Here is a 20,604-nt window from a genome sequence, read left to right as displayed (position 1 = left end):
CTTATTATTTTATACACTATATTTTTCTTTTCTTTTTTTGTTTTATTCTTTTTTATTTCAAATTTTCGTTTTTTCTAATAAAAAAACTTAATTATTATTTTTTTGGATTTTGGTCTTTTTACATAAATATTGTGTCAATCTAGTAATGAGATACTATAGTATATCAATTGAGTTATTTTTACCCAAATTTGGGTCAATCTAGTGTATTTTCACTTATAAAAAAGATTATTTTTGTCATAAAAAAGCAAAAGTACTTTGGACAAAGACGTGCTACGTCACGTAAACTAGGTTTGAACCCACAGTACACCGCAGAATAATTTTTTTATAAAGTATATTTTTAATATATTTTAGTTTTTTCATATTTTCAATTTTTATAGTATCATATTTTATTTGTCGTGTCATAAAATTTATCATAACTAAATTTAAAACTTTATTACCTATCAAAATAGTTTTACATTTTAACCGATGTATTGTTAATATATTTTATATATGAATGCAACTAAAAAGAAAATCTTACTTACATCAGTTTAACAGTTTAATCTTTTATGCTGTTGACAAAAAAAAATTCAACTATACAATTACTGAAATCTTAATATATATAATTTGGTCTAGATTTATGATTTCTACTGATGTTAAGTAATTAAGATTTAATATGTTAAATTTGAATTCTTCATATCTCTAAACTCTCTAATAGAACTCAAAAGAAAATCCGAAATTATTGCAGCATATGCTGACTATTACTTGGATTACATTTAGCTTTATGGATTTACAACATTAGATGCTGACTATTATTTAGCTTTGTGCATGTGTTAAGATTTCACAAAATATTATAGTTACCATATATACTAACTAACCCGTAATCACACGTTTAAACAGTTGGGTTCAACTTTTTAATTTTAATTAGTGTTTTCTAAATGCATAAATTGAATGGCAATTGAAGTAAATAAAACTATAATTTTGGATATTCTTAATTTTGTACTTCTTTTTAAATATTAAGATAAAGTGAGGGCTTTATAGTCTTTTCATAGTGATAAAGCTGAAAAAACCTCATATGTATATATCTCTTGTCCAAATTCGAGTCCACCCAAAACAACTGACATGGAAACTACTTTTGTTCTACAAATTTTTATTTTTGAAAATCTAAGTTTGGTCAATATTTCTTTCTTTTTGATGAAGTAAAAATAAAATAATATACCAAAAAAAACACGTTTTCTCCAATTTAAAAAAAAAATAAAAGAATTATAACAGTTCATCTGCATCTTAGATAATATGTCTTTTTACTCAAGTAAAAAAAAAAATCTGTACTTTTTCATTTTTTTAAAAGATGAAACTGTAATAAATAAAAAATGAAATAATTTATTATATTCGCTAGTTGCTGCTGCTATATTAATAAATAACAGAGCTGAGCTACTTCTAAATGCTTGTTTTTTTTTTTTTTTTTACAGAGATGCTTTCTCCTTTCTCTCGAACTTTCTCTCTCTAAAAAACTTGTTTCTCTCTCTCTCTCTCTCTCTCTCTCTCTCTCTCTCCCTTGTTCTCTACTTTATTGCTCTCTATTTTTATTTTTATTTAATTTTGAGAGGGGGGTTTGGCTTATTCGAAGTGTTAAATCTCGTCAGTTTCTGGGGGAATTAGGTGGGGAGGTGAAGAATCATTGAATTTAGGGGTTTCTGCTGTGTAATAATTTTTATTCAGAGGATTGAGAAGAAGAAGAAGAAGAAGAAGAAGAAGAAGCTCTCTTTTTTTTTTTTTTTTTTTAATTTTTGTTGTAAGAAGGAAGAATAACATTTATCAGTTATTACATGGGAATCTGACATTCTAAAACAACTGTCTCTGTGGGGTTTGTTTTTTCTCCAAGAACAAAAGAGAGAGAGATGTCTCAGACCAACTGGGAAGCTGATAAAATGTGAGCCTTTTTTTTCTTCTTCTCTTCTCTCTTCGCTTTGATGGGTTTTGATTCTACTCTCTTACTTAGTTCCTCTTTCTACTTAAAGTCTTCATTTTTCTTGATGGGTATTGTTAGATTTTGGGTGTTTCCAAGTGATTTCTAGGGTTCATATTGTATAAATGCATTGTTCTTTTTTTTTCCGTCCCAGCTACAGTCGATTCTAGGGTTTGTGGGTTGGCTTATGATTGCCTTTTGGAGCTGTCCTCTTTTGACATTCTTGGTTTGTTTTCCGTTAAGAGGGGTTTGTGTTACTTGGCGGGTTTCTTCTTCTAGTTTCTTTTCTCAGAAAGCATCCTTTTTGCTAGAATTTTTTTGTGTGGTTGTGGACAACTTTTAGTTTGGTTAGTTTTGCATGTTTTGGCCAAACGTTTAGTTCTTTGTGTTGTCAGTCACTGTCAAAAAGAGCTTGACAATTTCTGGATGTTTTGGTTTATCCAATTCTGGTTGACTCTTGTGTCATCAGGTTTAGTTTGTTACTGTCATAATTTTACTCTTCTTTTTGCTATGCAAGTGTGTGACTTTCAAAGCTCCATCATGAAAGTTTCCTGATATTGGTGTCTCTGTTAATAACTGGATGGTTTGTTTCTTTGGCGAGTGCCCTTTGTTGAGATTTCTAATGTCCATCTTGATGTGTTATATACTGTTATACTCTGGGTGTTGTTTATGTTGCTGCTTAAGATAAAAAGTTTTTTGAATGTAACAGGTTGGATGTCTACATCCACGATTATCTGGTTAAAAGAGATTTAAAAGCCACTGCTCAGGCTTTCCAAGCTGAAGGAAAAGTGTCATCAGATCCAGTAGGTAAGAAATCACAATCCTCTTGGACCTTTTTGACTACAACAAATTAAGATCCTTTGTGCTGCAACTGTTTTTACTACTGAACTTCACATTCTTCTTGCGCTGTTTTGTAGCCATTGATGCACCTGGCGGATTTCTTTTCGAGTGGTGGTCTGTCTTCTGGGATATATTTATTGCTAGGACCAATGAGAAGCATTCCGAGGTTGCCGCATCTTACATCGAGGTCTCTTTCTTTGTTACCCAGACCATTAGTGATTCTATTTCTGTGCAAAGCTGTGATAATCACTGTAATTACTGATATGGAGTTGCTCATCTTGAATGTTTACAGTTGATAACTAATCTCCCTTGTCCTTAAATCAGAAAGATTTTCTCCAATTAGTATGCTAAAAAGGATTGACTAGGCTGGCAAATTTTCTGTGTTGTTTTGTTTAAGTTTGTAAATTTAAAATTGTGTGTGTGTGTGTGTGTTTACAGACGCAAATGATCAAAGCGAGAGAACAGCAATTGCAGCAATCTCACCACCCACAGGTTTCACAGCAGCAGCAGCAACAACAGCAGCAGCAAATACAAATGCAACAACTCTTGTTGCAACAACGTGCACAACAGCAGCAACAGCAGCAGCAGCAACAACATCATCATCAGCAACAGCAGCAGCAACAGCAACAACAACAACAGCAACAACATCAAAACCAACCACCTTCTCAACAGCAGCAACAGCAGCAGCCGGCGCCTCAACACCAACAGCAGCCAACATCACAGCAGCAGCCACAGAGAAGAGATGGATCCCACCTTGCAAATGGATCAGCAAATGGCCTTGCTGGTAACAACAGTGACCCAGTTATGAGGCAAAATCCTGGGTCTGGTAGTTCTTTAGCAAGCAAGGCATATGAGGAGAGGGTCAAAATGCCAACTCAGAGGGAATCCTTAGATGAAGCTGCTATGAAGGTTAGTTTAGGCTAGGCATGAGTTTGAAATTCCATTTATTCTTTTTGTCACACCTTAGTTCATCAAATGGTATAATTCAAAATTTCTATGGCTACAGAGATTTGGGGACAATGTTGGGCAACTGCTGGATCCAAATCATGCATCAATGTTGAAATCTGCTGCAGCTTCCGGACAACCTGCAGGGTACTGTTCTCACACTTCCACCTTCATTGTTTCCACTGATATCTTCTGCTACCTCGCCTAGTCTTAAAATATGTTGCAACAAAATTCAGTATCTCTCTTGTTCTAATGCCATTGTCTGGTGAATTACAGGCAAGTCTTACATAGTACAAGTGGTGGTATGTCTCCACAGGTTCAAGCTCGTAATCAACAACTTTCCGGGTCTGCAGTGGTACGTAATATTGAATCTTTGTTGTGTCTAGTCCTTTGTAGAGGTATTATTGTTAGTTAATACTTGCTGGGCATATTTGTGTTTAGGATATAAAAAGTGAGATCAATCCCGTGCTCACTCCCAGAACTGCTGTTCCTGAAGGGTCATTGATCGGAATTCCTGGTATGTTTTCTTTCCTGCGTGTATCATTTCAGTAGGTTAAGCGTGTTTAAATGTAGCAAAAGCACTTCAGCTCACAAAATATTGATTCTGATTTATGCTGGTTTTCTATTTCAGGTTCAAATCAAGGCAACAACAACCTTACACTTAAAGGGTGGCCACTCACAGTAAGTTTTACCCATGTCTTTCTATCTGGCTTAAAATTGCTCTTTTCTCTCCAAAGAATTTCCTTTCTGACTGCTGCTTTCTTTCCTGATTTAGGGATTTGATCAGCTTCGTTCTGGTCTTCTTCAGCAGCAAAAACCGTTTATGCAGTCTCCTCAGTCTTTTCACCAACTCAACATGTTGACTCCGCAACATCAGCAGCAGCTCATGCTGGCTCAACAGAATCTAAATTCACAATCTGTCAGTGAAGAGAACAGAAGACTTAAAATGCTATTGAGCAACAGGAGCATGAGCCTTGGAAAGGATGGCCTTGGGAGTTCTGTTGGGGATGTTTTACCTAACGTTGGATCGTCTTTACAACCTGGTGGCCCTCTTTTGCCACGTGGAGACACTGACATGCTACTAAAGGTATTGCTTATCTCCCTTTTGCAAATCTTTAGTGGCTGGCTTTAGTGTTCTTTTAAAAGTATGAAACTTTGAATAAAACTCTAACAGTATTGTTTGATAAAATTCGGGGAAGGATAACAATCTCTGCTTGTTTTCAATGGCTATGACGCTCTAAATTTTTATAACTGATTATGTTTTGTAGTTAAAGATGGCCCTGTTACAGCAGCAGCAGCATCAACAACAGAGTGGTGGGAATCCACCACAGCCGCAGCAGCAGTCACAGTCACAACCACTTAATCAGCTCCCCCTTTCAAATCCTCAACCACAGAGTTCAAATCACAATATTCATCAACAAGATAAATTGGGAGGTGGTGGTAGTATTACAATGGATGGTAGCATGTCAAATTCTTTTCGAGGAAGTGAACAGGTCTCTTCTTAAATTCTAGTTTCTTTTCCGAGTTCATGTTTCAATGATACCTGTTGCATAAGTTTTTAGTCTCTGGTAAGTCCGAGATTGGTTCCTTAATTTTTTTTTCTTTTTTGCATTTAATTGAAGGTGTTGAAGAATCAGAGTGGGAGGAAAAGAAAACAACCCGTTTCGTCTTCTGGGCCAGCTAATAGTTCAGGAACAGCTAACACTGCAGGACCATCACCAAGCTCAGCACCTTCAACACCTTCAACTCATACTCCTGGAGATGTGATTTCTATACCTAATCTGCCGCACAGTGGTGGTTCCTCCAAATCTATGATGATGTTTGGCACTGAAGGAACTGGGACCCTTACATCTCCATCAAATCAGTTGGTGAGTTTCCTTAAACTATTGATGGGAGTGCATAGTGGTTTTCTTTATCAATATGAATTAGTAGCATCAATGATTGACTATTTTGCAGGCTGATATGGATCGATTTGTGGAAGATGGGTCGCTTGACGACAATGTTGAGTCTTTTTTATCCCAGGAGGATGGTGATCAACGGGATGCCGTTACGCGGTGTATGGATGTTAGCAAAGGTGCGTGTTTTAGCCTCACTCAACATTATTCGATAATAACACAGTGAACTTTCCTTCTGTAATCCAACAGTATTTCTAAACTACTACAATTATGGCTCTGCACTAGGTTTCACGTTTACTGAAGTGAATTCAGTACGCGCGAGCACAAGCAAAGTTACCTGCTGTCACTTCTCATCGGATGGAAAAATGCTTGCTAGTGCCGGACATGACAAAAAGGTAAGCCATAAATCATCAATAGGTCTTCTGGCGTTCTAAAAATTAAAATGCCTCGTGGCTTGGTTCATCTTGCAGGCTGTATTGTGGCACACAGACAATATGAAGCCAAAGACAACCCTTGAGGAGCACACAGCTATGATAACAGATATCCGTTTTAGTCCAAGCCTGTCTCGCCTTGCAACTTCTTCATTTGACAAAACTGTCAGGGTGTGGGATGCTGATAATGTAAAGTGAAAGTTGATCCGCTATTTTGTTTTATCTCTATGAATATGTTGGTTTCTGACGTTGTGATTCCTAAAGAGTTTGTGAATTAACTTTGCAGAAAGGTTATTCCCTTCGTACTTTCATGGGACACTCTTCTATGGTTACGTCACTTGACTTCCATCCCATCAAGGATGATCTCATATGTTCATGTGACAATGATAACGAAATAAGGTACTGGAGCATCAATAATGGAAGTTGCACAAGAGTGTACAAGGTAGTTTTTTTCTTATCTCTTGAAAGCTGATAGTTCAACATTATTCACCTGCTTTAATTAGCCAATCGATACATTGAATTTTACATTTTTGTCGTTCCACAGGGTGGTTCCACTCAGATGAGGTTCCAACCCCGTGTTGGAAAGTATCTCGCGGCTTCATCAGCAAATCTTGTCAATGTACTAGATGTCGAAACACAAGCTATTCGACACTCTTTGCAGGTTTAGTGTTCAAGCTTTTCTTATTCGATGTTGTGGATAAGTTGCTTATTTTGATATACATACTAGCAAGAGAGCAACTCAAAAGAAGGTTTACAAATTCTTCTGTGTATAGGGGCATGCTAATCCGATAAACTCGGTTTGCTGGGATCCTTCTGGTGACTTCTTGGCTTCGGTAAGTGAAGATATGGTAAAAGTATGGACGCTGGGTACAGGTAGTGAAGGAGAATGCGTTCATGAGCTAAGCTGCAACGGCAACAAATTCCAGTCTTGTGTTTTCCATCCCGCTTACCCCTCGCTGCTCGTTATTGGCTGCTACCAGGTAAAAGTTACAATGAGTCTTTTTTAAAAAAGTTGGTGAAAAAACTAATCCAGAAATCCTAACTTAAACTCATAAACTTGTTAAATGTGTGTGTGTGTGTCTGCAGTCATTAGAACTATGGAACATGTCAGAGAACAAGACGATGACGTTACCAGCTCACGAAGGGCTAATTGCGTCATTGGCTGTTTCAACTGCAACTGGATTGGTTGCATCAGCTAGTCACGACAAGCTAGTGAAGCTGTGGAAGTGATGAAGAAACCAATGAGAGGAAAAGAAAAGTTTGTGTTTAGGTATTATTATTAATCTCAGGGGGGTTTGGTTTTTAACATGTAGTTCTCTCTCTCTCTCGGCCATTATCTTCGATCTTAAGATAGTTTTTCAGATATTGAAAAAAACAATGTGTTGTTGTATGATCGATCTGACGAAATTGGGATCTTGAGGAATTGTGAAAAACTCTTGTTGTAATCTCTTACGTATTAGTCCTTTTGGCTCAGCTTTTTTTAATTACCGACACTCTTCACTTCGGTATGAGTTGGTTTTGTTTGGTTTCTCGGTTAAGCTGCTTATTTTGAATCCATATTAATTTAAGCGTGTTTAAAAAACTCTTTAGCGTTTAAACCTTGAATACGCAAACGCAAACGCAAACGCAAACGCGAAGATTGTAAACGCCTACTATGAAATTTTAAACGCAAACTTAAAAGTGTGGCTTACGGCGGTGAAAGTCGTCTTCTTTGAAGCGTGATGGCTCTGGCGTATCTGAGATCGCTCTAATGATTCGCTGAACTCAGATTCTCCTCCAGCAGCGAAAAGGAGGAATCCACGGTTCTGTGTGATTGGGTGATGGAGAAAGAATATAACAGTGACGAGGTTAGAAGGAGCTTCATCGAACTTTTTTTTTGCTTGATTTTGTTATTTCGTGTGCGTAATTTGATTCATGAAGTTCGTACTTGGAAGAATGATATGTTCGATGCTCAATTGTTCTACTAGATTAGGAAATTTCTTATATACTCTGGAACCACAGGTTTGTATTTCTGGGCAGCCTGAGGAAATGGTGATGAATCTTAAGGCGTCTATTAGAGAATTGAGTCTGAAAGTGAACGAACAGGTGCACCTTTTTTGAGCAAATTAAGTCTCTTGTTTCCTAGTCTATCTTATACACTGGATAGGTTTTTAATCTGTTGCCATTTGTAACTTAGAATCAGAGAAAATGTGATGTTAAGTATAAGCTGCAGCAGTTGCGAGAAAGAATAAGTGCTGAAGGTGTTGATGTTTCAGTCGAAGAGTTGATACAGCTTTTGAGATCACTAAAGGTAAATAATTGTTGAGGGTTACCCAAAGTTTGTGTTTTTATTACTTTTTTTTTTGGTGAGTGGCCTTGTGTGGTGAAACTAAATACTTGTAGGATTTTTCAGGAATTAGAAAAGGAGGAATCTGAAGTCCGGTCTAATTGCAGTGCTAGGCGTTCTGCTTTAAAAGATGCAGTTCATGATTTGGAGGAGAGAGTCGCTAAGGGGAATGATGGTGAGGTTCAAGAGGAAGATTTAGATGGTTTGTTGGTTGAATCTTTAGATAATCTGACTTCAGCAAAGAAGGTACTCTTTCTAGTCTATATAGACAAGCCTCTTTACATCTTGAGCATCATGGAGCTGAGATTTTTAGGTTTTTCCAATGTCTTTCTGAGAATGTTATTGTTGCATTCCCTTCGTTTTACTGTAGGAGCTTGGAGCAACGCTAAGAGAAATAGTGTCTCTGAAACGACAGATTGATGATGTGCCATGCCAATCTGAACTCCTCCAGTATGCCCCCTTCTTCATCTATTTCTTGCTTACTTCAATGACGACGATGCACTGGATTTGGCATTTTATATTTGTGTATTATTTTACGTTCAAACTCGTCCATCTCAACATGAATTGGATTTAACCCCACTCCCTCTGGTTGATGAGTAAATATCTATAATTATGTCAGGAGTCAAGTTTCTTTGCTCTAGCTTTTAGTAATCCAGTTTTAGTATGGCTAACTTGCCCCTTGCTGCATTTGTTTCATGCTGAAGTCCTGTATCTCATTCCGTGCAGATATGAAAGAAGATTCTCAGAGCTGAATGTCTGTATCCAGGTTCGTATGGTCATATTAACTTTTGCCTTGTTGCTTTACAGGTTTGTTCCACAGGTGATAATGAACTTACTAATTTGTTCAATTTCTGACAAAAAACAGGAGAAACTTCAACAAACTAGGAAGCTATATGCAACATACAATGCCCTTTTAGAAATCAAAGATTTGATGCTAAAGGAGACATCATTATTGAATTCAATAGGTTCACAGGTAAATTACAGGCGTTTTATATTTTTGTAGATTTTTTTCTGTAAATAGCATCATCTGCTTTGTACTGCTCTCAACTGTGAGTTATCATGTACTTAGCGTTGGGAAATTCTAGATTCATACTAAGTTGATTTACGTTTTGCTTTATCCTTTTAGTATATCTCTTGGTGAGTCAGAGTTTCACTATTCTTCTTCATTAACCGTTGGCTTGAATGTAGTTTCAAGACGTTATTGGTACTCCTGCTGGCCGTGGGAAGCTTATTGATTCAATGGAAGGAGTCATGAAAGGAATCCAACAGGTAATAGAGTTATACTGATTTTGGTATTTGGGGCACAAAGCATGAATCTAGCCCATTTACAGAACTTTAGCTGTATGATTTGTCGTAACAAAATGTTGAAAAGTGCAGAAGATAGGAAAAGTACAACTTGGGCTTCAAGAAGAGCAGAGGCTTCGTGATGCTTCAAAAGAAAAGTATATAGCTGCAGCTGCAGAGCAAAGGAAATGCTACTCTGTGCTAAGAGCATTCCAGGTTAGCACAAAAGAGGAAAGAAGTGTTTATACTGTTATAGCATTTCAACTCCCGAGAGTCATCGACTTATATTAGTTCTAATGGCAGGAGGAATGTACTGAGAATGAGAGGCTGAGGAGTCAAATATCTGCTGCAACTACCTCTGACTTGAAAGAAGGGGTTGAATAAGGTGATATGAAGTGACCCTCCTTTCGAGTTACAGCCAACCAGAGTACCAGAGTTGATTTAGACATGATTCTCTTGTGATGTTTGTATCCATACGCTCAGCGTTACACAAAAATATATGAAAATCTATTGGCTTAGAATGAGCAGATTTGGTTGACCAATTGTTTATATATTATACTCTAATTCATTGAGGGTAATAAGTCCGAATATAAACCTAGAAAGGTACAGAGCATTGTACAAAGCTATTAAGTCGAACAAATAGCAACTTGGAAGAAGTTGACAAAAATAACAAAAAAGCAGAAAACAACTAAGGAAAAGCCGCACTCATCGTCTCTCATATATAGACTTAAATCATGTGGCTTCTTTTTCAGGATCTGATATGTGAACCGGATCTCTGGTATCTCGCCCCCTTGAGATGATGCTTCCTTGATGTTCTCTACCTGCTAGTCATATATATGCACATGGTTTAATGGCCTGGCAAAAAGATTCAAAGCTGATGAAACCCAGAACAGTTGATAACTCGTTATTTTTGTATCCTCATTTGTTATGTCACAATGCCAAATAAGACCTGATTACTCTACTCCACTGTGTATTTGTAAGAAGCTAACCAAAATTTCTGCTGAAATGTGATTTTCTTTAAAAGTAAGTCACCTTGTTGTGTAAAGATCCGCTGACAGGCACTGGATGTAGCTTGATGACTTGGCCTTGCACGAAACTCCGGGGCCAAAAGCGGTGTTCCTCTAGAGCTGCCTCCTTCGTACATTTGGCCTACTTTGTATGGACCGTCACTTGTGTTGTTCTTCGACTTTGGTTTATGAGACAAACCTGTAGACCATGAGCCCCCGCTTGATCCTGCCAAGGCCATTATCACATCCGCCTGCAAAAAAATAATAACGTTCATTACGATGAACTTCCCAGTTTCTCTACTTTTCATTTTGATATCAATATATAGTCAAATATCAGGAGTGTAAGTGTTAGGGAGAATCACTTTGTTTGGTTGAACATCATCAAAGACATGAGCTTGACCGCCATAGAAGATGGTCATTTGCTTAGTACTTGATGTCACGTTTTTCCGACTTTCGGTACTGTAAATACAAAGTGTATTGAAATGCCTCGAAGATAGTATGAAAAAGACCAGAGACAAAAACAGTAGAAGCTAACTGACCTTGAAGGGGCAAAACTTTCGAGCTTGCTCCGGTTTGGCATTGTAAAAGGACTCAAGATACTGGGACCTTTCATTCCTGTTCGTGAACCTTCATCAGCAGCTGTCTGAACGATAACTGATGGGCCTACGTTTTCATCTTTGAACCTGCTTGTAGACAGCTGATGAAGCAAATGACTGATCTGTCCTCCTCCGCGTGGTGGCTGGTTTGCCAAAGGATTCACATTCATGGAGAAGCTTCCAGGTCCGTTTCTAAGCAACTAGATTATGACAATGACAGGAGTACAGAAATTGAGTTATATGAAGCTATGAACATGGTGAACTTGTGTGTGTGTTTTACCTTGGACCAATGCAGATTCTCTGGGTTCTCTTGGGTCGAGAAGTGTGAATCCGAGTTACTTCTCTTGTTTCCTGAAAATCGATTGCTCATGATTGAGCCAGAAACCTCACTTCTTGGTCCAAACAATTGTATCCCATCAAGATGATTCCCCCCGCTGCTGTGTCTTTGGACTAAACAAAAAAGTTAAAATCTTGATAAGTAACATCAGATTGCAGTAGGTACTCAAAGAGAGAGAGAGAGAAAGAGAAGTAATAAAGAAGGCCAAATCATACAAAAAGCAGTACAAGCTCAAATGGCTTGACTGACCCACCAAACTCATCAGTCAAATTCACTCCCACTGTCCCAACTAATCCACCAGATACATTATGGTTGGACGGACAGAGAGAGAGAGAGACTTCTATCAACCACAAGCTCACACAGAATCCATGTTCACATTTATAAAATTTTCAAACTAAAACAAAAGGCAAGAGAAGAAACTAGGCAATGTACACTCATATCTTGTTCAACTTCAACCCAAAGATGTTCCATTTACTACATGAAAGATCGAGTCATAATTGAATTGAGCTAAACAGTTGAAACTACCTCATATGATCACGGTTAATCAAAGCTCGATAGTTAAATCAGACTAGCAAAAGGAAAGTATCGAACTTTAGATTCGAATCTAGTATAACAAAATCTGAGCTTTCTGTAGATAGAAACTATAACTGTACTGAGGAATCAGCTAAAAAGCACATCAAGAGATAAAAATAGAGAGAGGGAAAGAGAGAAGAACCGAGATCGGAGGTAGAGGAGAGACCGCCGCGTCCACCGGCGGAGGAAGAGGGAGTCATCGACGGTTTATTATCTTGAGGTAACCTGTGGTCAGCCATGGAAGGGGAGGCTAAAGTAGGAGTCTTGGAGCCTAAAAAGTCATGGAACAGGAGCTTATCTTGTTCTTTCTGCCGGAGACGAGAATCAACAACATCAGTGGTTCGCTCGCCACTCTTGTGGTTCTTCTTCATCATCATCAAACCAGTGTAGTAGTAGTAGTACTGTGGCCACTTCGCCACCACATTACAGTTTTTCTCCCCTCTCTGCCTCTGCTATTATTATTATTTCATGGACACACTCAACGAGAGAGAGAGAGAGAGAGATCAGAGTGTATGGCGAAAAAGGTTGTCTTTTTTGTTGTTGTTCAAGCTTACTTTATTGGGTTTCTCTTACACGATTTAATTCCCTTAAATATAATAATCAAAATAAAATATGATTAAAAAACTCAGATAAAAAAAACATAAGATTGTAAAATCATGGCATCATAGACTCTTTAAAAATTAAGGTATCATAGGTATGTTAAAAGATACACACTTTATTGATTTGAGAAAGTGAGATGTGTATCTAATCTAACCAACACACTACTAACCTATCCGCACCAAAGATATAATTAGTTCGTAGGTTAGTTGGTAATGTTGTCATTTGCGAAAACAGTTTGTTTTAGTAGACTGTTAACATTTCTACTCGTATGTAGTGGTTAGATCCATTAGTTCAAGAATATGTTTACAATTTTTTTTTTTGGGTTGCTAATAACAGCATACAAAAACATAATTTTTTTTAACCGAACTATTAAATTACACGCTAAATAATTAATTTAAAAGTTTAAATTCATAATGCGTATAAGTTTTAGTTAGACAAATAGTTCGGTAATTAACGCGCGAAGCAGTTAGGGTTTAAATGGTTCGATAATTAAGCGCCAAACAATCATGTTTAAATTTCAAAAATCAAGATTAAAAAGAGTCAAATAATAAAATACTCAAATATTGGTAAGCAAATCTAACCAAACTTAAAATAGTAATGCATTATAGGCTAATTTGACTGCAGTTTTTTTTAATTTATAAAAATATACATCAAAGCTCATTTGACTGCCAAGATAGTTGTAAATGATCTTAATAGCAATTTCCATCTGTATGGTTTGAGATATGGGAGTTGTTGAATTTTGAATTAAGTGATTTGGTTTCTTATTCTAATATGAGTAGGAGAGAGAGAGAGCTCATGAACCCACTCATGACGAATTTATATACTCTAATCTGAGTAGGACACTAGCCTATTTCTGAATGAAATCAATTTTACAACTACTCATGACGATTTTCCCACTTCAAGATGCTTCTTTGATCTTTCCTACTTTAAAAAAAATGAATACTAGTATGAATTAAGTATTTTTTACTCCCTTTCTCCCTAATAGAAGATTGATATTTAGAATCTTTTACACATTTTAAGAAAATAATAATTACTGAGTTTAAATATATTTTTTTCTTTGATTAAAGATATATTATATAGTTTTAAACTAATAACAATTCAAAATTTTAAATATTTTCAATGATGATTTCTTAAAATTTATAAAACATCAATTTTTGTGGGATAAAAAAATATTCCAAAATATGAATGTTTGTGGGAGAGAGGAAGTAATAATCTTCTGTTCAATTTATTTGAGATTTTTATTGAAGACATCAAATTATTAGTAGCTAGGTTTTCAAATAAACTATTCTCCGGGGCTTTGATTGGGTTTGATAGAAGTATATTTGTCTTTTGTATGGGAACACGTGTTTGCTTTCTTGTTCTTACACAAACCTTAATTAGGGGGGAGGCTTAGGATTCTGGTCTATGCATGTGTGGTTTACTTATTATCAACTGATAGATATTAAACAATAACTTAATAACTTTAGACTACAACTAAAAATACTAAGGATGGCATCTCAAATAAAGTTTCCTTCTGTAGTCATGTTTATGTCTAACTTGTTGAACTAGGATGATGTCTTGTACTTGCTCAACATATAAAAGAATAGATTTGATAACTGTCAAATTTACCCGAGGAAAGAGTTAAAATATATATACTGGAGTGGAATCTACAGTTGGAAAATTAATAATCCGCTAAACGATGATAGCGAATGTTGATTAAGTGACAATAATATATAAGGTGGCGAACAAGTAAGTGAGTAAGTATATGATTGTCTTGCAAAATTTGGTCATCTCTTTTGTCTCTGACTGTTCTACTTTCTTGTTTCCCACTTATTAATTTTCTTGGTACATCTCTCAGACAGATATGAAAAAAGACAATAAAATGGTAACATAATAAATTCGTCCTGTTAAATACTATTTCAGGACCCAAAAACAATGTATATATATATACCCTTAGATGCTCCCTCATACATTAATTCATCAGAATAATAAATTATAACATTTTACTTAACAATATGTCCGACATTTTTACCACATTTGTAGAGAGACAACAATATACTGTATGTCTTTTTTCTTTTTCTTTCTTTCATTAGCATTATTTTAAACCAGAAAATTAAATATTCTATAGTTCGAAGATGTTTCATATATAAAGAAAAGCCCAAAAAAGAAAAGTTTAGTGGGCCTATAACGGGCTACCAACAAACAGATAGAAAGCCTAATAAATATATCTGGAAGCCTAATAATTCGCGGTTTGCTGTTTATCTCTCTTCTCTAGTACCAATAATAGTCGTCGCCGGAGAACGGGAAGAATTAGCCGGAAGAGATGGCCTCACTAGGTTTCAACCTCGGCTTCAATGTACAAATTCAGCACCGTCGAAAAGTTCCTGGAAGTGGAAGCGCTCGCGTTGTCTCCTGTATCAGCTCTTCTTCTTCTTCTTCTCCTCAAGCACCATCTTCTCCGCCTCCTGAGATAGAGCTCGAGTTCTTCGCTGTAACTATTCGGTGCGATTTCTTCGTTGAGTTCTGATACAATTCGTTTCAAAACTCCAAAGAGATTTGTTTCGTTTTTGTTTTTTTGGGGTGTGTATTGTAGCCGAAGCCTGGGAGCGACGGGTCGTACCCGGTGGATAAAGCGAAGGCTGTGATTGGTGCGAAGCTTATGAGAAGCATTATGCAGGATAGCAGAATCGAACTCTATGCTGCCTATGTGAGTTTTATGCGTTAGATAAACATTGGGGTTTTGATTTGGTTTTTGAAATCGTTTCTGGAACAATTTGCTACCCAAATCGAATAGTCAGTTCTGGATTTTCGTGATCTGTGCATTATTAGGAGGGAATTTGTTAATGGCTTTAGGTAATCTTTGGAATTTGTGATGTTGATTTAGGGTAAAGTGATGAACTGTGGAGGCGGAGGAAGCTGTGGAACTTGTATTGTAGAGGCAAGTGACTTCATATCATATTGCTTGATTATGATTATGAATTTGTGTTCTATGATCTTCTTAGCATTCATGGTCTAACATATCATATTTGTGTTCTATGATTCTCTTAGCATTCATGGTCTAGTACTCTATTATGATGAACTATATACTCAAGCAAAAATTAAAAACACATTTGTTGGTCTTCTTGTGTGTGCAGATACTAGATGGCAGAGATCTTCTGAACGAGAGAACAGATACAGAAAACCGGTATCTGAAAAAGGCTAGTCCATTTTTCTATCACTCCTTCTCTAGCTATATATATTAATGATTGATTCACTTCCTCATTTTAACGTTAGAGTTTTGATTTTGGTATGCACACTCACAAGATGAATCAAGTATATTTCAGCATTGTTTCATGTTAAAATGTGATTATATTGTATGTCTGATATGTTGACTAAGTATGTATATTTCCTAAACTCTTCTTAGATATGGAAACTCGGGAAAATAAGAACCTTTGGCTGTTTATTAAATATTATGGCATTGTTACTGTTGTGCAGAAGCCAGAATCTTGGAGACTCGCATGTCAAACAATAGTAGGGAACAAAGAAAACTCCGGAAAGGTACCTACTTTCATAAACCAATTGACGAGTTTGCAACTACAAACGCGAGCATGTGCCCATTTTTTTGGATAAATCTTTATCATGTTTGGGATTCGCAAAATGTTTTTTTTTTGTGTGTCTTTATAATATTTCTGATTGAGATTACAATCATTTTTTGTTTTTAGGTTGTAGTGCAGCGGATTCCGCAGTGGAAGAAGTGAATCAATGTAAAGGTTAATAATTGTTCCATATTTATGTGTACATTAACACACATCTCTGTATGTTGTCTCATATGAATGATTGAATGAAACATTCCGTTTCGTTAAAATGTATTTACTCGAGTACTGGATTATATGGTGGTGCCATGCTACATTGAATATTGATAGTGAAATATACGGATAAACAACTAACGAGTTGGCATAAATGAAATGTAAATGTTCCAACTACCCTGGGCATTCGGGTTCCCGAACCCGATCGGATTCGGGTTTAGGTATATAGAACCCGTTCGGGTTTTTTGTATTTTCGGATCGGATTCGGGTATTACCCGTTCGGGTTCGGGTTATTCGGGTATACCCGAACTTAAAAAAATCATGAACAAATTTTTTTTATTTTTATTTATTTTTTTTTAATCATTTTATAAATTTCAGAACACATGTATATATATATAAATATTTAATGTTTCACATTAAGACAAAGAAACTAAAATGACAAAATGGTTTAATATGCACCCTTAAATGTCTAAGGTACTGGGTTCAATTCTCCTAGATGCATTTTTACATTTAATTCGGATTAGTTCGGGTTTTATTTCGGGTTTGGATATTACCCGAACCCGATCGGATATCCAAACCTTAGAGGTACTGAATCAGATCGGGTTTTATGCAAAACTCGAACCCGACCTAAAGTAGGTTCGGGTCAGATTCGGGTTCGGGATTTGTATTCAGATAATATGCCCAGAGCTAGTTCCAAGAACACTTGTAGAACAAAAGGTTACTTGTGAAGCTGAGATCACAAGATTCGGTAGGGAAATGCGGTTCTGCACTTCTGTGCTATCCTGGCTGTATTTTACCTTCCTTTTTTTTTTTTTTTATTTGTCAGATTTTAGGGGTTAAAATGGGTTTTGTTTCTTTTGAAACGTGTTTACTACTTTCTATAAAAAGAAAAAAAATCAAATAAACACGAATTCGAACATTGGTTTAAACTCGAACCGTAACTTTTGACAACTCTCGTAGGCTTGCTTACGCGCCGCCCAAGAAAAACAGGGGAAAAAGGTTAAAAAGCAATATCTTCACGTTCCCTTTTTAACCTTTTGTTTTTCCTTTCTTCTAGTTGAGAAAGGAAAAAAAGAAGGGAAGGAAGGAGACAAAAAGAAGCATCACTATCTGATTCTGAATCATCATCATTCTGTATATTTTATAGTATTTATATATTTTTTCTTTTGCGTGATTGCTGTTTGGCTTCGAATTTTATATCCAGATAATTTTTTTTTTTTTTTGTTTTAATCTCCTTGGTTGATCGGTGAACACAAAAAAAAAAAAAAAAAAATCTAAAATAATCGCAAATACATTTGAAGGGGAAAAAAAAAACTACACGATCAAATTACACAACGAAGGAAGGATTTTTTCGATTGCTGAAAAAGTTGACTCGTCTTCTTCTTCTTCTTCTTCTTCTTCTTCTTCTTTGATTAAAAAAATTCGTTGTCTTGGTTTCTGGGTTATATCTTCTTCTTCTTCTGTGGGGAAAGGGCTCTCCAATTTTACCTTACGACCAGCCAAGTAAACCCAAAAACTCAACCATTGAACGAGGTTTGTTCCCTTTAATTTGCTTCCATTATTTAATTTCAGGTTCGAATTAGGCCCCATGTATTACGATCTCTTGCTTTTGTGATTTTGCCCTAATTTTATGGAACAATGTGTGGGAGGGGGGTGTTTCTTTCCTATAATTTATGATTGAGCCCTGTGTTATTGTAGTTGGATTGATCGAAATCCTCAAATTGACATTAATTGATCGAGGGTTTAAGCTTTTTTCTCCATTTGTTTTTCTTTATTGGATTTGTTAGGAGGAGGAGCTTACGGTAAAGTTCCATGTTGTGGTGGTATGTGCAAAGTGGACAAAGACCTAGATGGGTGTTTCTCTTCTGAAACAACAACAACAACAACATCGTATTACAAATCAATCTGATTCCTCCTTTTCTAGATTCATGGAACGATCATCAGATAATAGTCTTACCCGAAATGAGCACATCATCATTGAGATTCCAAGAAATGCCGTCATTGCGTCATCATCATCGTCCTCTTCTCATGACAGAATCTCTAACGTTTTGGAACCTTTACAACACGATGAAGAGAGACCTTCCACTATACCTCCCATGTCTGCTCCTCAGCCACCTACAGTGTCTTCTTCTTCATCTGTGCGGTCTAATCCGAGAAGCATCCGTCGCAGAAGAAGTCCTTTGAACTCTGGCTTATGGATTTCTATTGAACTATTCCTTACTCTTGGTCAGATCATTGCAGCTATTGCTGTTTTGTCCTTGTCAAAACATGAGCATCCTCGTGCACCGTTGTTTGCTTGGATTGTGGGTTATGCCTGTGGATGCGTTGCAACACTCCCACTTTTGTACTGGAGATATTATCATTCTAATCAGGCTTCTGAACAGGATTCTGGCCAGCATCGTCCTAATCTTAATGTTGCTGCTGGACCGTTCGCCTTCTCGATCTCCAGGACATCTGAAGGAGATGGTCGACAGACCAATACCACTTCTTCACGTGGTAGTAGATATCCTGGGTTCATAAGTGCTGCCAGGTAAATATTCTTAGATGATCTGTTTCAACTGGATGTTTGGATATTGATTTTTAAGTTTTCTCAAAGCTTTTCTCTTTAGAACAATGTATGCAATCTAATCGAGTTAGTCTGTCATGTTAATGATTGCTACTCTGAGTTACTGATTTGAGTCTTTGGTTTTGGCTTCCAGACTGAAGGTTATCGTGGAATACTTCAAAATGGCTCTGGATTGCTTCTTTGCGGTGTGGTTTGTGGTAGGTAATGTATGGATATTTGGAGGGCATTCGTCTGCTTCTGAGGCTCCTAACTTGTACAGGTGAGATTCTTTTAGTTATGTCGAAATTAGACCTTCAGGCTGCAATTGTCAAGACTGACCCATATTTATGTTTTCTTGTGTGTTGTAGGTTATGCTTAGTGTTTCTTACCTTTAGCTGTATTGGCTATGCGATGCCCTTCATCCTCTGCACAACAATATGTTGTTGCTTGCCATGCATAATATCAATTCTCGGATATAGAGAAGATTTAACTCAACCTCGAGGTGCCACACCTGAGTCAATAAATGCATTGCCAACTCATAAGTTTAAGTTGAAGAAAAGCAGAAGTAGTGGCGATGACAATGGTTCAACCACTAGCGAAGGTGGAGTTGTGGCGGCTGGAACAGATAAGGAACGTGCGATTTCTGGAGAAGACGCAGTGAGTTTGCTTACACTTTTGACTGTACACGCACACACACATACAATCAAGTCTCTGAATTTAAATATTTTTTGCAGGTCTGTTGCATTTGCTTAGCGAAATATGCGAATAACGAGGAGTTAAGAGAGCTTCCATGCTCACATTTCTTCCACAAAGAGTGCGTTGACAAATGGCTGAAGATCAATGCTTCTTGCCCTCTCTGCAAAAGCGAAGTTGGGGAGAAGAACTCGGACTTGACAAGCCAAGGGATCTTAAGCTCGCTCTCTTCTGGAGAAAACGAAAGCCATCAGCAACAGCAACAGCAACAACAACGGAGTGAACTTAGAGTTGAGAATGGTTTGGCCAACAATGTTATCTAGATGTCTGAGATTGCTCTACGTTCGAGAAAACGGTACAAGAAAGCCGTTTTGCGTTGTTCCTACACAATAGGGGTTGCTTCTCATTGCTAAGAAGGTGAAGAAAGAAACGGCGTGGCTTCCCTTCTGTAAATGCTTTTTGCCGTTGTGAATTGGAATCCTCTGAGTGTGTAGAAGAGTTCGGGAATCGGTGATTGAATTTGAGCGTGTTCCAAATACTTGTTTTTTTTTATTCTCTGAATTTGTCACGAGTATCACCTCTATACGAGAGCCAGGGATCTTTCGAGACCTTGTGCAGCTAAATTGCCTTAATCATGGACTCGCCGCAAAATTGAAATAAACGCAATGTAAACTTTTACACAGGACCACAGAACACTATTATGACTCCGACGATTTTAGTTTCTGATTTACGACATCGACTTCGTTAGTTTCGTAAAATCAGTGTTAGAATCGATAGTTTGCAACAAGAAGCATAAAGATCATAATAACGCCTTTGGCAAAGACAT

At 36.9% G+C, this 20,604-nt stretch overlaps 5 protein-coding genes across 8 annotated transcripts; 4 read left to right on the top strand and 1 right to left on the bottom strand.

Moving 5' to 3' along the window:
* Positions 1-1,086: 1,086 nt before the first annotated feature.
* Positions 1,087-7,540, top strand: LOC104721574 (transcriptional corepressor LEUNIG). Its single transcript, XM_087473809.1, has 18 exons — positions 1,087-1,906; positions 2,652-2,749; positions 2,860-2,969; positions 3,221-3,691; positions 3,789-3,874; positions 4,004-4,082; positions 4,169-4,244; positions 4,359-4,408; positions 4,503-4,814; positions 4,996-5,220; positions 5,350-5,595; positions 5,684-5,801; positions 5,908-6,017; positions 6,093-6,242; positions 6,340-6,495; positions 6,598-6,714; positions 6,827-7,033; positions 7,140-7,540. The coding sequence occupies exons 1-18, from the start codon at positions 1,875-1,877 to the stop codon at positions 7,281-7,283; spliced, it is 2,787 nt and encodes a 928-aa protein (XP_087329935.1). The 5' UTR covers positions 1,087-1,874; the 3' UTR covers positions 7,284-7,540.
* Positions 7,541-7,603: 63 nt separating this feature from the next.
* Positions 7,604-10,205, top strand: LOC104721571 (uncharacterized). 2 transcript variants are annotated; one of them, XM_010439585.3, is made up of 10 exons: positions 7,604-7,900; positions 8,055-8,138; positions 8,230-8,343; positions 8,446-8,625; positions 8,750-8,829; positions 9,106-9,145; positions 9,245-9,352; positions 9,568-9,648; positions 9,757-9,879; positions 9,967-10,205. In XM_010439585.3, exons 1-10 carry the CDS (start codon positions 7,874-7,876, stop codon positions 10,045-10,047), a joined length of 918 nt encoding a protein of 305 aa, XP_010437887.2. In that variant the 5' UTR covers positions 7,604-7,873; the 3' UTR covers positions 10,048-10,205. The 2 variants fall into 2 exon arrangements, with proteins under 2 accessions (XP_010437887.2, XP_010437888.2); XM_010439586.3 differs by having other exon boundaries at positions 7,724-7,900; positions 8,236-8,343.
* Positions 10,193-12,863, bottom strand: LOC104721573 (protein TIFY 8). 2 transcript variants are annotated; one of them, XM_010439587.3, is made up of 6 exons: positions 12,319-12,863; positions 11,547-11,716; positions 11,210-11,466; positions 11,033-11,129; positions 10,696-10,921; positions 10,193-10,484 (listed from the first exon to the last, which is right to left on the bottom strand). In XM_010439587.3, the coding sequence occupies exons 1-6, from the start codon at positions 12,551-12,553 to the stop codon at positions 10,396-10,398; spliced, it is 1,074 nt and encodes a 357-aa protein (XP_010437889.1). In that variant the 5' UTR covers positions 12,554-12,863; the 3' UTR covers positions 10,193-10,395. The 2 variants fall into 2 exon arrangements, with proteins under 2 accessions (XP_010437889.1, XP_010437890.1); XM_010439588.3 differs by having other exon boundaries at positions 10,193-10,518; positions 12,319-12,743.
* A 2,140-nt stretch (positions 12,864-15,003) lies between these two features.
* On the top strand, positions 15,004-16,599 carry LOC104721570 (photosynthetic NDH subunit of subcomplex B 3, chloroplastic). The gene is made up of 6 exons (XM_010439584.3): positions 15,004-15,246; positions 15,349-15,462; positions 15,640-15,693; positions 15,890-15,952; positions 16,230-16,292; positions 16,457-16,599. Exons 1-6 carry the CDS (start codon positions 15,079-15,081, stop codon positions 16,490-16,492), a joined length of 498 nt encoding a protein of 165 aa, XP_010437886.1. The 5' UTR covers positions 15,004-15,078; the 3' UTR covers positions 16,493-16,599.
* An 807-nt stretch (positions 16,600-17,406) lies between these two features.
* On the top strand, positions 17,407-20,460 carry LOC104721569 (E3 ubiquitin-protein ligase At1g12760). 2 transcript variants are annotated; one of them, XM_087473807.1, is made up of 6 exons: positions 17,473-18,073; positions 18,328-19,070; positions 19,240-19,365; positions 19,454-19,742; positions 19,820-20,146; positions 20,193-20,460. In XM_087473807.1, the coding sequence occupies exons 2-5, from the start codon at positions 18,391-18,393 to the stop codon at positions 20,099-20,101; spliced, it is 1,377 nt and encodes a 458-aa protein (XP_087329933.1). In that variant the 5' UTR covers positions 17,473-18,073; positions 18,328-18,390; the 3' UTR covers positions 20,102-20,146; positions 20,193-20,460. The 2 variants fall into 2 exon arrangements, with proteins under 2 accessions (XP_010437885.1, XP_087329933.1); XM_010439583.3 differs by having other exon boundaries at positions 17,407-18,073; positions 19,820-20,460.
* Positions 20,461-20,604: the final 144 nt, after the last annotated feature.

Source organism: Camelina sativa, chromosome 11 (assembly GCF_030686135.1).
Source record: "Camelina sativa cultivar CO46 ecotype springtype chromosome 11, ASM3068613v1".
NCBI lineage: Eukaryota > Viridiplantae > Streptophyta > Magnoliopsida > Brassicales > Brassicaceae > Camelina > Camelina sativa.
Note: the sequence above shows the minus strand (reverse complement) of the source record. Positions and strands in the feature narration are given on the sequence as shown.

What these genes read in the sequence shown, in the direction of transcription:
- LOC104721573 (XM_010439587.3), bottom strand. Translation starts at nt 12,553, where the DNA reads ATGATGATGAAGAAGAACCACAAGAGTGGCGAGCGAACCACTGATGTT. An exon ending in ATGATGTTCAACCAAACAAA is followed by an intron (nt 10,922 to 11,032) that starts GTGATTCTCCCT and finishes ATTTTTTTGCAG; the next exon opens with GCGGATGTGATAATGGCCTT. An exon ending in GCGGATCTTTACACAACAAG is followed by an intron (nt 10,485 to 10,695) that starts GTGACTTACTTT and finishes TATGACTAGCAG; the next exon opens with GTAGAGAACATCAAGGAAGC.
- LOC104721571 (XM_010439585.3), top strand. Translation starts at nt 7,874, where the DNA reads ATGGAGAAAGAATATAACAGTGACGAG. An exon ending in ATCTGACTTCAGCAAAGAAG is followed by an intron (nt 8,626 to 8,749) that starts GTACTCTTTCTA and finishes GTTTTACTGTAG; the next exon opens with GAGCTTGGAGCAACGCTAAG. An exon ending in AGCTGAATGTCTGTATCCAG is followed by an intron (nt 9,146 to 9,244) that starts GTTCGTATGGTC and finishes GACAAAAAACAG; the next exon opens with GAGAAACTTCAACAAACTAG.
- LOC104721569 (XM_010439583.3), top strand. Translation starts at nt 18,391, where the DNA reads ATGGGTGTTTCTCTTCTGAAACAACAACAACAACAACATCGTATTACA. An exon ending in GGGTTCATAAGTGCTGCCAG is followed by an intron (nt 19,071 to 19,239) that starts GTAAATATTCTT and finishes TTTGGCTTCCAG; the next exon opens with ACTGAAGGTTATCGTGGAAT. An exon ending in CGATTTCTGGAGAAGACGCA is followed by an intron (nt 19,743 to 19,819) that starts GTGAGTTTGCTT and finishes TATTTTTTGCAG; the next exon opens with GTCTGTTGCATTTGCTTAGC.
- LOC104721570 (XM_010439584.3), top strand. Translation starts at nt 15,079, where the DNA reads ATGGCCTCACTAGGTTTCAACCTCGGCTTCAATGTACAAATTCAGCAC. An exon ending in AAAACCGGTATCTGAAAAAG is followed by an intron (nt 15,953 to 16,229) that starts GCTAGTCCATTT and finishes ACTGTTGTGCAG; the next exon opens with AAGCCAGAATCTTGGAGACT. An exon ending in ACAAAGAAAACTCCGGAAAG is followed by an intron (nt 16,293 to 16,456) that starts GTACCTACTTTC and finishes TTTTGTTTTTAG; the next exon opens with GTTGTAGTGCAGCGGATTCC.
- LOC104721574 (XM_087473809.1), top strand. Translation starts at nt 1,875, where the DNA reads ATGTCTCAGACCAACTGGGAAGCTGATAAAAT. An exon ending in AGTGTCATCAGATCCAGTAG is followed by an intron (nt 2,750 to 2,859) that starts GTAAGAAATCAC and finishes GCTGTTTTGTAG; the next exon opens with CCATTGATGCACCTGGCGGA. An exon ending in TTAAAGGGTGGCCACTCACA is followed by an intron (nt 4,409 to 4,502) that starts GTAAGTTTTACC and finishes TTCCTGATTTAG; the next exon opens with GGATTTGATCAGCTTCGTTC.